Genomic DNA, 12998 nt, shown 5'->3' on the forward strand with positions numbered 1-12998 from the left:
ACAATCAATCACTTAGTATTGTCACCTTAATCTCCTCTTCCTTCTAACTTCACCATGCCTGGTCCAGGACACCATCCTCTCTGGCCTAGATCTAACCATGGTTTCCCTAAGGTCTTCCCAGCTAAGGTCTCAACTCCCCTGATCCATTCTCAGCATTGGAGTCTATGAGATCCCTCCAAATATGCAATGATGCCTCTTTAATCTGTTCTCACCTGCACTATTAGGACCTTCTCCAGTTTGCCAGACAGGCCCTTTCACACATGGTGCATCTGTAGCCTGGAACATGCTCACCCTCTATACCTGCTAACCCCTGTTCATCCTTCACATTCTCTGGGAAGCTTCTCTGGCCCCCAGCCAGATGCCCCTCCTTGGTGCACTCAACTTCCTCTCTTATAGCACGAGGCACACTACATCACAAGAACTTCGGGGTTTGTCTGTCCTCCAGCAGACTGTAGATTCCATGAAGGCCAGGCTCTAGAGGATTCTGTTTTGTTTATGGCTGAATCCATGAATCCTAGCACGTAGTTTGCAAACAATAAATATTTCTTTTAAAAAAGGAATAAATACAGAGATGGAGAAGGCACTTCTGTATGTGTTAGCAGAAAAAGAGAGCCTACAAAAATACATAAGACTTTTCAGTATCTTGCAAGGTTCCTAGAACAGAGAACTGGGGACATTTTAACTCTGGAGAGATGGCAGGTGTGTCAATAGATGGAAGATGAAATGAACCACTTTGGGCTTTTGTGTCTTACCCAAGATGTTTACTATCAGGCATCACATAGGTTCTATTATATCTTGATTCAATGGAATTTCAGTCAGTCTAATATTGATTCAATATTTAAATATCAATTTACTAATAGAAACACATCCTGGGCCCAAATCTTACAATGTGGAGGATGAATGAAATAAACCAAATCAGTAAATGTGACTTTCAAATTTTCCATCTTGAGGCCGGATCTTGTAGTAGCTATGCTGAGGTAAATTGGTAAATGCGACACTCAAAGTTTTCCTGCTAAAACAGAATTCCACACAGCACACTTGCACTGGAAAACTACACTACACGCACTTGCAAATGTGTCCGGACAAAGGACTTCTTTCCAGTGTAGTCGAAGTTATTCCTCATCAGGAAGTACAGCAGCTGGGAGGCCTCGGTTCTGATGGAGCTCAGTTTGGAGTTACAGCACTTGAGAATCTCATAGCACAGAGCAGCACACATGTCAGCTCTCCCTTCATAGAACGTGGAGGGGAACTAGACGGAACCCAAGAAAGCAAATAAATCACATAAAGGTTAGCGCTCCCTTCAACTCCAGGTGGAAAGTGGAAAATGTATGACAATCAATTATGACCTTTCCTGATGAAACAGCTTACCTTATAAATTAATGACCTTAAGGCAGTGAAGACATTTTTTAAAGCCGTTTCAGACTGATTTTTTTGAAGAAAACACAGGTAGACATCAAAAACTTTTTTCATGAGAGGATTATGTCCATGGTCAGCCAGGAGCTGGTTCTTAAAACACACAAAGGACAGCTTGGTTAGTGAGACACACCAAACACCTCTAATAGGTTTCATACAATTTTTGGGCTCAAAGGTTAAATTTTCCAGATACTAAGACAACTTCTAATTTAAAGAAACTCTGCCATGAATGCCCTAGGAAAGCACAGAATCCCCTTGTAGTACAAATAAGCTATCAATAAATTTATGCTTTGCAGCGTTGTTTTCTGTTGGGAGAGGGACTAAATATAAAACTTCCCAGCAAACTGTAATATGGTTTAAAGGACCACTGTTCCTCAGTACAGACTGGGCTTCTATTTATTTACTTAGCTTTAGTGCATACCAGCAACTGATATAGAGGTGATGTTTGTGACACCTTAATTCCAACAAAGACGTGCCATTACACGTGTCAGCTAATTAATGGGCTGGAAAAAATACTGAAGTGAGGTATATGAAACAGCTCCTCTACAAGTGAGGGTTTCCCCCCAGGCTTCTCAGGCACTCTGTTAAGCTATGAATAATCAGACAGTTTGCTAAGTTGGAAAATGTGCAGGCTTTGGTCAGGCACCATTGACCGTGTGTATGGATTTGTGCAGGTAAACCAAGTCTCACCATTCTTACCTGTAAAACAGAGACCCTAAAACTGACCTTGCACAGCTACTGTGAAGACTTGAGGTCAGGTACAGAAAGTGTCTGACACATTCTTTGGTCTAGCTCAATAAGTGATGGCTAGCAGGACATAACATGTCATGAGTTTTACTTGATAAAACAAGAAGGCCACAATGAATTACTTCTCCTCATTCTTCACGATTTCCTCACACCAGCAGCACATTCACACTAATTAAACACCTTGTAAGCCTGGCTGGCTGAAATGCCCATCCACAGCTGAACACACACTGTAGAGAGAGGTGTCACCCAGCCAGAGGTCCGCATGCAGCCATCGTGCTTAAACGTGTGTGACACTAAAGAGCTGCATCTTCAAATACAGACAAGCCTGTCTGAACAAAGGTGTGTGTTTGGGAGGAGGCACATGTGTGCATTTTGCACAAGCAGCCAAAATTGGTGGTAATAAAAAAATTTCAAGAGGCCAGTATCTCAAACCAATCTTACAATTTAGGTAAAAACAGAGATTACTTATGTCCAAATAATTCTGTTACATAGCAAATTATGGCTAGAGTAATAGCTTCAAGATTCACCTCATCTTATTGTTGGAGAAAAATTTTTACTCAAGGAATAAGTTTTGTTTTTTAGGTCTAGCGAGTCACAGATGCATTCACAGCTGGGAGGACAGTGGAACTCACAGTGATCTTGACATCATGAAGTACTGAGGGACAGTACTGAATTCCACCATGTGAAAGAGAAGCAATTTAATGAGCAGAAAATGTGACTTAATTAACTGAGGATCACAGAATTCTCAACCAGGAGCAGCTGTTCACCAACCAAAAAAAAAGTTGTTTCCAGTGTTTGGGGAACCGCTTACATGGTTTGTTGTCTGTGAACACCGCTTTTCCCAGGAGACATGGTTCTTCCTAATTATGGGTGGATTAAGGTTTGGATGAATCTGGATGTGAGTTTTTATTGTCTCAGCTCTCTTTGCTGGAACTATACAGGAGAGATGGTTCATACAAAAATTGCCAAGACCCCCCATCTTGCTGTCTGAATTGGCCCATCTCCAAGTTCTTACCCCTGGAGTTAAATTTTCCTTTCTTTCACTATCTCTGGTCAAGGGTTTTGCTTCCCATTTTCATGATTTAGTTTTTTTGGAGTACTGATCTCAAAACCTGCTTGCAAGAATGGAGTTCAAACTCACTTATACAAGGTATAAAGAAACCCCCATTTATAGGGGTAAAGGACCTGTCTCCCTGGACATACCCCAGTCTAACGTTGCCCATCCTTAATTTTCCAATCAATTCTCTTCTCTCCCTCTGTCTCTTTGTGTGTGTGTCTCTGTCTCTTTCTCATTAATTAGAAAGTAATATACACTAAATGTAAAAAATCTTTGAACATTCAGAAAGGCCCACAGGGGGACAAAAAGGCAAAACAAAAATAACCCTTCACTTTTCCACTCAGAAATAACCACACTAACAATGGAGGGTATCTAATTTCCACTTTTTTATCCCTATAGACTTTTCCTGAGGATGAGAAAATTTCACTCAGGAAATTAAATGAGACGTTAGAATAATATGAAAGGCAGGACTTATTTCTAGCAATAAGGTGAAGAATAGGTTATAAATAATTCTCAGGAATTGTGTGATGTAGATTCAGGTTTGACTGTTGTAACATGGCCTCCTAAGGGAAATGAGCCTTTCAGAGAACAAACATACAATATTAGTAATTTTTAAAGATCGAGGAACAGAAGAAAAAACAAACCTTGGGTGCTAAAATGAGATATCTGGAGCCACATTATTTAAGATAGCTACACTCTTCCTAGGCATATGGTATTTATTTTTATTTACATATCGATTTAAAAATAACTTGAAAAATCTAGTTTAAAGAAGAGTTGTGTCAGTTGCAGATGCTCACCAATCACTAAGATGACCCAGACCCCATGTGTCTTTGCAGAGCAGGCTCACAGTTGTGTAAACCAGGTCACAAACTCCCTGCAATTATCCAGGTGCCCCTCATCCTCATGCACAGGTTCTCACTGTGCAGCTCAAATCAAGAAAGGCACTTCAGGGAACTAAAAATACATTTTCAGACTAAATGAGTGAACACACTAAAAATATTATCAACTATGTAAAGGCCAGCACTGGTTTGGGATTGTGTTAGTAGATATTGTAAAATAGCCAGAGAAGAACTGTACTTTTCTGCATGTAACTACCTTGGTTTATTAAACACACTCTTTTACATATTAAATGAGATAACATATGTGAAAGCGCCCAGCAAAGTACTAGCCTCCAGTAAGGGCTGGGTAATTTCCTCCTTTTTCCTGTACGAGAGACCGTCCAACTACTTTGATACTCATTCAGCTTAGCTCCCCTCCCTCCTCCGTCCTCCTTCCTAACTTGCTGGAGAACAAGGGCTTGGACAGGCCAGTTGTGTAGAGATCTTGGGCAAGGGTCCTAACCTGTCTCAGCCTCCATCACCTCATCGATAAAACGGGGGAGAAGATCTATGAGGTCAGGCTGTTGTGAAGATTAACACTTGAAGCACATAAGGCACTCAATGGATAGCAGGAAGCTAATATATTAATAATAATCAGAATTCAAGGCTTAAATCTTTGCAAGCTTTTTCTCTCATTAAGAACTAGATTTCTTCATTGCCTTTGGCAACTTATTAGATGTGCTTAATTAAGGGACTCAGTAATGATGGGGCTATATCTGTAGAAATGATTTTCCTGCAAACAATTACATCTGTTAACTCAATGAAATAACTTAATTTTTCTGATATTCTCCAATTGATGCCTCAGCTGAGCAAGTATGTGCAGAGGAAGATCCCAGTGGCTGCTGTGCTGGTGGGCCTCATGAACCTGTGAATCTAGGCCAGGTGAGCCTATAGCTTGGCATGACATCCATTAATACCGTAACATCTGCCCATCCTCCCACTTTTCAGTGAGGGGTGCTGAGCTTTAAACATCAGACATTTTTGCATACAGGCACATAGCCTTTGACACCTTAGCTATAAAGCTGAGTCTTCCTTGTGGGTCTCAGGATCAGAACCTTTATCACAGGACCAGCAAGGCACGAACACTTGGGAAAGTGCTTACTGCTAAACTAGAGTTGACATTTGAGCTCCTACTATGTGCCAGACACAGGGTAGGTGTTTCTGGATATTTCATATCCATCTGTTAGTATACAATAGGCATAATCGCCTCATTCTAGATAAGGAAATTAGGATTTAGAGATGCCACATAGACCACCCAAGGATTAAAATCTGGCTAATGGGGGAGCTGGGAGTTAAAGCCCATGGTACTTCTGTATACACAGCTGGCTCCCAAGTGTATTGGAGCCTCGTCTGTATCAGCAAAATGCTAGGTCATCTCACTTTAAACTTAAAACAGCCCTGTGAGGCACATTGTATTTTTTCAATCTTACAAATGAGAAATCTTAGGTCTGGAGACATGAAGTAATTTTCCCAAGGACATTGAGCCAATAAATGTCCCAATCAGCTTTCAATCAGAGACCATCAGAGGTTGTTTCTGTCTCAACAGTCAGAACCTATCTGGTGGCCAGACATTGGAGGTCTGGGAACCTTAATGAATACTCTTCTTTATTATGAAGGAAGCAATATAAGGGGCCAAATAAGAACTGTAGGCTGTGCAGTAAGGAAACTGTCACTATTCTCATGGTGATGCCAGACCACACCTGTGCTGTGTGTACCCTCACCCCCACCCACTGTGCCAGGCCCACACCTGCTGTGCAGCGCCAGGGCCTCTTGCTCATTTACACGGTGGGGCCCAGGCAGAGGGTGGTAAAGCGTCCCAACTACTGTTCAGAACTGAAGGATTCACAATTAGCACTGAAATAGTATACACGGCAAATACTCACCTTAAAAATTTCATGGCCTATTTACATAAAAATTTTTAACTGAAAATATCCAAAAGAAAATAGAAAGAGGTTCCAAACGTGGTTCTAGTAGAGCAGTGGTTCGCAAGCCATAGTGTTCAGGTCTCACCCACAGAGTTTGGTTTGGTTGGTCAGGGCCCAAGAATCTGGATTTCTAACAAGTTCCCAGGGTCTGCATCTGCTGCTAGCCTGAGGACCACAATTTGAGAGCTGCCAGAATAGCGGCTCCACGTATCAAGGTACTGCCGCCCCCCATACTCATTCTGTTAGGATCCTCCTCTCTCAACTAGGTTCCTAGTAATGACATTTCATGGGGACCTGAGTGGCATGGCTGCTAAGAAGAATAAAGGGCCATAATATCAGGGTAACTATTTTTACTCTAATAAAGAAATGCACTTTATGAGAAGTGGAGATGAGTAAAGCAGAGAATGACTTTGGTTATATTTCCCAAATGCCCATACAAACAAACATATAGTTTCAATATTCATGGCATATTAACACTAATTCAATTTCCCCTTTCTGTGCTAGAAATGGAAGTAATCACTTAGCAAGCATGGGAAGTGTTAGGTTCCTAAAAACAAGAGAGTGGCTGAAGAGACCATCTCCACCTACTTCAATATTACTTGCTAAATCCTAAAAATAAGACCAAAACAACCTTTTATTTTCTATCTCTGAAATGTTCCTATCATTTAATTTAGTAACAGATAAAAACCTTTTTAAAAGGTAAATGTGTTTTTACTTATTGCTCCTCAACGTATAAATATCTAATTTTAACGGCTACCACATTTGGTTATGTTTAAAGATAGCGGGAGAAATGCCTGATTAGGTTCCCATATTTATCATCCTTGAGGGCCTAGCAAAGCCACATTCCTCAGGTAAATGCTTTCTTCTAGCCAAGTGTTAATCACCTCCAGAGACTGCTTCCACCCTTTGCAAGCATGCGGCACACTCTGACCAGTTGAGCTTTATTATATTTCTGGGAATTCAAGTCATTAACTGTGGAATGGTTTTATTAAGGGAAATTAAGATTAGTAGTTTCCTTACAGGGGCAGAATAGTTGGCTCAAGTGAAAATACAACATAAGAAGTTCTCGCTGGTTCAGTTACATAAGCAGAATGAATGTAAAAGGTAAAGCTCTGACCAGGAACAGCTATTCAACACAAACCTTAAACGCCAGTGTGAACAGAGAGAGAGTGTCCAGAGCCGTAAGGCACACCTCAGTAGCAATGTTGGCTTCAAGTAATGACTGGTGAAGAACATCTGCATCCGAGTGGCCATAGCCTGCATGAATTATAACACAAGTTACTGCGGAGTGGCTGCAGACAGAAAGGCTGGTGGAACGGTAGAGTCACAGTCAACTTTTGATTATTAACAGAAGGCTTATTTCAGGACCTCATCTCCCTGTTTGCCTCCTATTGCGGGGAGAGGGGAGATATTAATAATGTTTCCGTTCAGTTATAACTTTTTCATCACTGAAAGGAAGTAATAGCAGCAAACATTTATTGCATGCTTGCTATGTGTCAGCCATAATTCTATGATCTTTACATGTATTACCTCATTTAATCCCTCAATAGCCCTATGAAGTATGTACACTATTAAACCCTTTTTGCAGATAAGGAAACAGAGGCACAGAAAGGCCAAACGACTTATCTTAACCCACACAGTTAGTAAACAGTGGAGCCAGGAAGGCACCTGGACGGGAGTCGATGAATCAATTGAGCCAGCTGACTGAGCTGTTAGGATGGCGGGAGTGGTGAGGGAGGTTGAGATTTCTGAAGCTTCCCACACAGACAGAGGCAGCCGCATAGCAAAGGGTTAAGAAAATGAGCTGAGAGCTGGGCTGCTGGTCCCTGGACCCAGCTCTGCCACTTACTAGCTGTGGGATCTTAGGCAAGTTCTCTGACCTTTTTATATCTCAGTTTCCTCATCTGTACAGTGGGGATAATAACAGTATCTACCTCAAAGGGTTGTGGTGAGTGTTAAATTCGTTAATAGTTGTGAAGCTCTTAGAGTAACACCTGGCACATAGTGAATGTTATCTAAGTGTTAAGTCAATGACTTAAAGATCTGCATTATCAGCTCGAATCACCAACCATAATCAAGAGTTGACTGCACTGCTAATACTATTCTACTTGCTTTAACAAAAAGCATAAAAGCCACTAAGTCTGAAAGAAATGTTTAAGAAAAGGAAAGGATTTAAGGAATCATAATTTAAATACAAACTGATATCTTCTGCATGTGGCTGTAAAATCAATTTAGTACTGACATAAATGGAGTTTGACATACAATTTGAGATATTAAATTATGAAATGGTATGTATTAGCAGAAATATATATAGGGATGCAAAGATGTTACAGTACTGATGTAGATTACAAAGAAAGATGGCAATATAATAAAACATCACGTAATGTCTTTCTCCAAGGAGCAAAAACAAATCAACACTTACTATGCAGGTAATTTTCTTAATACTCCAGAGAGGAGGACATTTTGTATATAGATCAGGAAAACCAAGTACAGAAAACCTAGAGAATTTTCTTGAGGCCAGTAAAGGAAAAAACCCCAGAAACTATACTCCAAATTCCTTATCCAGGTCACTGTATCATAGTACCTATTATTAGGATAAAACAGAGTAACTAGCATGATGTTATTCTGTCTTTAATAAATGTCAGTTACAGAATGATTTTTAAAAGGCTACAAAAAAGCTTTTTAAAGCTACCAAGTTGCTTTTGAAAGTATGATAAAAACACTATTATGTGCTTTCATCCAATTTTGCTTTGGTTTTAAAAAGCTGGTTCTAAAGTTTTGTATTAGTGGACTGCATTACTCTCACACTGTGACAGAACCAGTGTGTCCTCAGTGAGGCTATGTAATACATTTGGCACTCTGCTAGTTCTGTTTTTTTATTTCTGCTTTTTTGGTAAGAAATCTCCCAGAGAAAAGAAAGATGGACATTTTTGGGTACTAATATTCATTGAACTGCCTTTGTAAGCCATCATCCGGAGAGGTTTGTTTGGTAAGATACAAAGACAATGAAAGAGGAAAACAAACAGATTGATGATTATTTTTACACTGATCACGAGCTGGGGTAAGAAGAAACCAAAAAATACAACACCTTTTATTAGACCAACCAAAATCGTCACACAGGTGGAAAGGACCCTTCACTGAGGGCTGCCATTTGACCCAAGTGAAGTTTTATAACATGGATTAAACTGTAACAAGGAACTTACTTTGGTGAATATTTTAATTTCTTTCTCTGCATGGAATTTTCCTTTTCTCTTTCTAGATAACTTATCAACTAAGTGTATCCAGGTGATGAGATGGCTACACACTGAAGAATGCCCACAAAATTGACCTACTCCTGGCTGTAAGTCTGGAACAATTCAAGAATTGGAACTTGGTAATGTGCTATTAAAACATACAATCGATGGGCAATGCTACTTAAGTTATTATGTAACTATGTATACGCGCATGGAAATGCGATGACAAAATTTCTCCAAGCTATTACCCCGCCCATAAGCCATTACACTATCTAGTTTCCTTTAGAATAAGAATCAGATTCATACAGAAATCTGTCTGCCTTTGTCCGAATCATATAGGAATAAACGAAAGGGTCCTTTTAGCCACAACTGGTTATAATTTGCTTTTCCTTGAACTGTTTCATCTCAAAAATCAGCAGGATTCCTGAGTTAGTGTTATTTTAAAAATCTCCCCAAATAAGTGGCAGCATGGAGAGGTTCTGTGAGTGATAGAGACTGCTTGGATAATTCGCCAAGTGACATCTCCCATGGAAAGCTCTGGACGCAGGAAAGCTTTAATCAATGGTCACCATGTTACAGGCCAAAACAGGTAAAGGAAACCAAGCTGGTAAATCCAAGAAAGGAGTCTTAAAGGACACAGCAATTTTTTAAAGTAACAGTCAGCAAACTTTTGAAGCTGATTAAGTGGATTCTGACCCAGGCAAGGAAGATGTTAACCTTAATGACTTCCACTAGGTGGCAATGGTACCTTGGGGCAGGGGTCACTGATGGCCTTCACCCAGGCTGGTCAGGGAGAGGGGAAGGACTTCCTGGATGTGCCATTGTTGACATGTATGTCAAGGGTTCTTCAGAGTCCTTAGGACTCACTGCTCACATTTGCACAGTTCTCATTCTGTTGTCACTCAGATAAGCAATTTGGGTTCTAAAATCCCCAAATCTTTTAAACACTCACAGGCCAGGGATGAGATTTTTTTCCCTCTAATGTCATCTGCTGTTTAGACTTAATCAACCTGACTCTGTTTTATAAATTCCTGTTGCCTGAACAGCTCGATTTAATAATGCTGACCACATCTGTACACCATCCTTCCCTCTCCATTGCCATGAGACCAGAGGTGATGTGGTGGGAAGGACAGAAGCCTGATCCAAGCCACTCCTCTTTTCTGAATGTCAGAGGACATTTGGGCTAGAAAAATGAATCAGATACATATTCTCATAGGAAGTACTCCCATTTCAGCAGCTGCCTTCACCTTTTTGTTTTTTTTAAAGATTGGCCCTGAGCTAATATCTGTTGCCAATCTTCCTCTTTTTTTTTCTTTTCTTCTTCTCCCCAAAGCCCCCCAGTACAAAGTTGTGTATTCTAGTTGTAGGTCATGCTAGTTCTGCTATGTGGGACACAGCTTCAGCATGGCTTGATGAGCGGTGCTCAGGATCCAGAAACCGCGAAACCCCAGGCCGCCAGAGTGGAGCACGTGAACTTAACCACTCGGCCACGGGGCAGGCCCCTGCCTTCACCCTTTATGAAACCAGAATTCTTGTTTTCACTTTTAGTTTTTTCTCTGGCCTATAATATGCATCCAGAAAAATAATACTTTTTATGAGAAAAGTAGAAATACTAAATGGGAAGGAATATTCTTGCTAACAGAATTTCCCACATGTAGAAGACCTAGTCTCCTGGATATATTAATTCATGGTCTACAGCTTTCACTAACTACACATATTTATGCAAAATATCAGACTGATCAATCTCTACACAGTCTATTATTCGTCTCCATCCTACTTTTATTGCTAAAAAGGTTTTCCTGGGGCCGGCCCTTTGGTGGAGGGGTTAAGTTCGCACGCTCCGCTTCGGCAGCCCAGGGTTTTGCCGGTTCGAATCTTGGGCGCAGACACGGCACCGCTCATCAGGCCATGCTGAGGCGGCATCCCACATGCCACAACTGGAAGGACCCACAACTAAAAATACACAACTATGTACTGGAGGGCTTTGGGGAGAAAAAGGAAAAATAAAATCTTTAAAAAAAAAAAAAGGTGAGAAAAAAAAAAAGATGGGTTTCCTCACAGATAGGTAAGGAGTAGAGAATAAGGAATAATATCCCAGGGCAAAAAATCATGTGATTTGCTGTCTGCCCTCTGATTCACACACCAAGAAAACAAATATGCTCAAAATGATTTGTGGAAATAGTCTATAATCTCATAGTTTACATGTGAAAAAATGGTTATGCTATCTGCTTTCTCTTCTCTGAAGATCACTTCAACCTAATGTTTAGCTGTGTCTGAAAAATGGTACCTAGTATGGGATATAGACCCAAACTATGAAGATACTTGGTTTAAGCATACTATACGCCTTAATCTTTAAGGATATTAAAAATAATAAAAGACTGACTTTAAACAGGCATTATGCCAGACTTTCTCTATTCTGAGACTCTATCAATTGCAAGAAGCACCAATCAACGACAGACTGCTACACTGGATGTAACATGCAAAATATATCTGTAAGACAGATCTGATCCAACTGTGAGATATACCATGATTTCAGAAATGTTAGAAAATGTGCAAAAATGTATCTCTTAATCAAGGAAACATGTCTCAAAATCAGGAAATGTGGCTTTATAAACAAACATTTCATTTACTATCTTGAATATAGAGATTAAAGCATCCAAGCCTATTTTACTATCTTAAAAGACATATTGTCCATGCTTAAAGCCTTTTGAAAAATACTAATTTTACTTCAGAGGATATATGCATTCTCTGCATTTTTCATGTTAATTCAATATTATACATAGCAAAGGAATTTAATTATCATCTGTGCTCATTTTCTTACTCCCACTTCATAGATACCAAAGAATTCTGGAGTTAGATGGGGTCTACCAAGCCATCTTCTCCAACTCCTCATATGATGCTGAAGTGACCTGGACTATATCCCCAATGGGTCCTCACCCAGTTTTCACACGTCCAAGTGCAAGTGCCCATACTAGCTAATGGGCAATTCAGCTAGAAAATGCTTTCCCACATTGACCTGAAATCTAATTCTCTGCAACTCAATCCAGTGATCTCAAACTGTTTCTTATATTGCATTATAGGAAATACAGGTTTTCTTCAAGTATTTCTACCTGTTGGCTGGTTTTCCCCCCATTGCACCCCTGAATTATTTGCATGACATGAATTATCATGCAAATGAATATATCCCTATAACAATCCAGAAGATCAGAGTAAATACAAAGTGTTATTTTATATTTTTTGCAAATGTATCACTTATTTGAAAACATGTTTTACTTAGTTCTCCCCCATAACGTGATTTATATAGAATATTCTACATGTAGCTATCATACTCAATTTTTCATTTAACACAAATAGCTTCTATTGATACACAATGGGTGCACTTTACAGTAAGTAGGTCAATGTCTTCATATTGTAAACACTTACTTTTCATATACCTGGGCAAAACCCAAAAAACCAACCTCTATCCTTTTAGTGTTTTAAAAATAGTTAAAGACTATTTGGCCACAGTGGGATTTGTCATTTTCATTATTTCTTCTCAAAACCCAAGAGTTTTAGTCCCTGCTAGAGTTATACGTGTAATGCATATGGTGTCTTTTCCCCATGTCCTACTGTTAATGGGTGATGGAGACAGTGCAGCTTGGCCGCCACTGGATTAAGTTTCTCGTGGTCATCTGCTGCCCCCTACTGGTCAAGCTGAGGTCTGACAAAGCCTTTCCTACCCAAAGAGGAAATAAAAAATATAGGT

General features: G+C 40.0%; 1 protein-coding gene across 46 annotated transcripts in view; it reads right to left on the minus strand.

Moving 5' to 3' along the window:
• The window catches only part of DOCK9 (dedicator of cytokinesis 9), a 269635-nt gene that overhangs the window by 36609 nt on the left and 220028 nt on the right, over positions 1 to 12998 (minus strand). For all 46 annotated transcript variants that reach the window (XM_070239990.1, XM_070239982.1, XM_070239964.1 and 43 more), the window contains 3 exons: positions 7162 to 7277; positions 1369 to 1506; positions 1067 to 1249 (listed from right to left, as the gene is read on the minus strand). In XM_070239990.1, the coding sequence (XP_070096091.1) occupies positions 1067 to 1249; positions 1369 to 1506; positions 7162 to 7277 (437 nt within the window). The remainder of the gene's footprint in view (positions 1 to 1066; positions 1250 to 1368; positions 1507 to 7161; positions 7278 to 12998) is intronic.

This window comes from Equus caballus, chromosome 17 (assembly GCF_041296265.1).
Source record: "Equus caballus isolate H_3958 breed thoroughbred chromosome 17, TB-T2T, whole genome shotgun sequence".
Taxonomy (NCBI): Eukaryota; Metazoa; Chordata; class Mammalia; order Perissodactyla; family Equidae; genus Equus; species Equus caballus.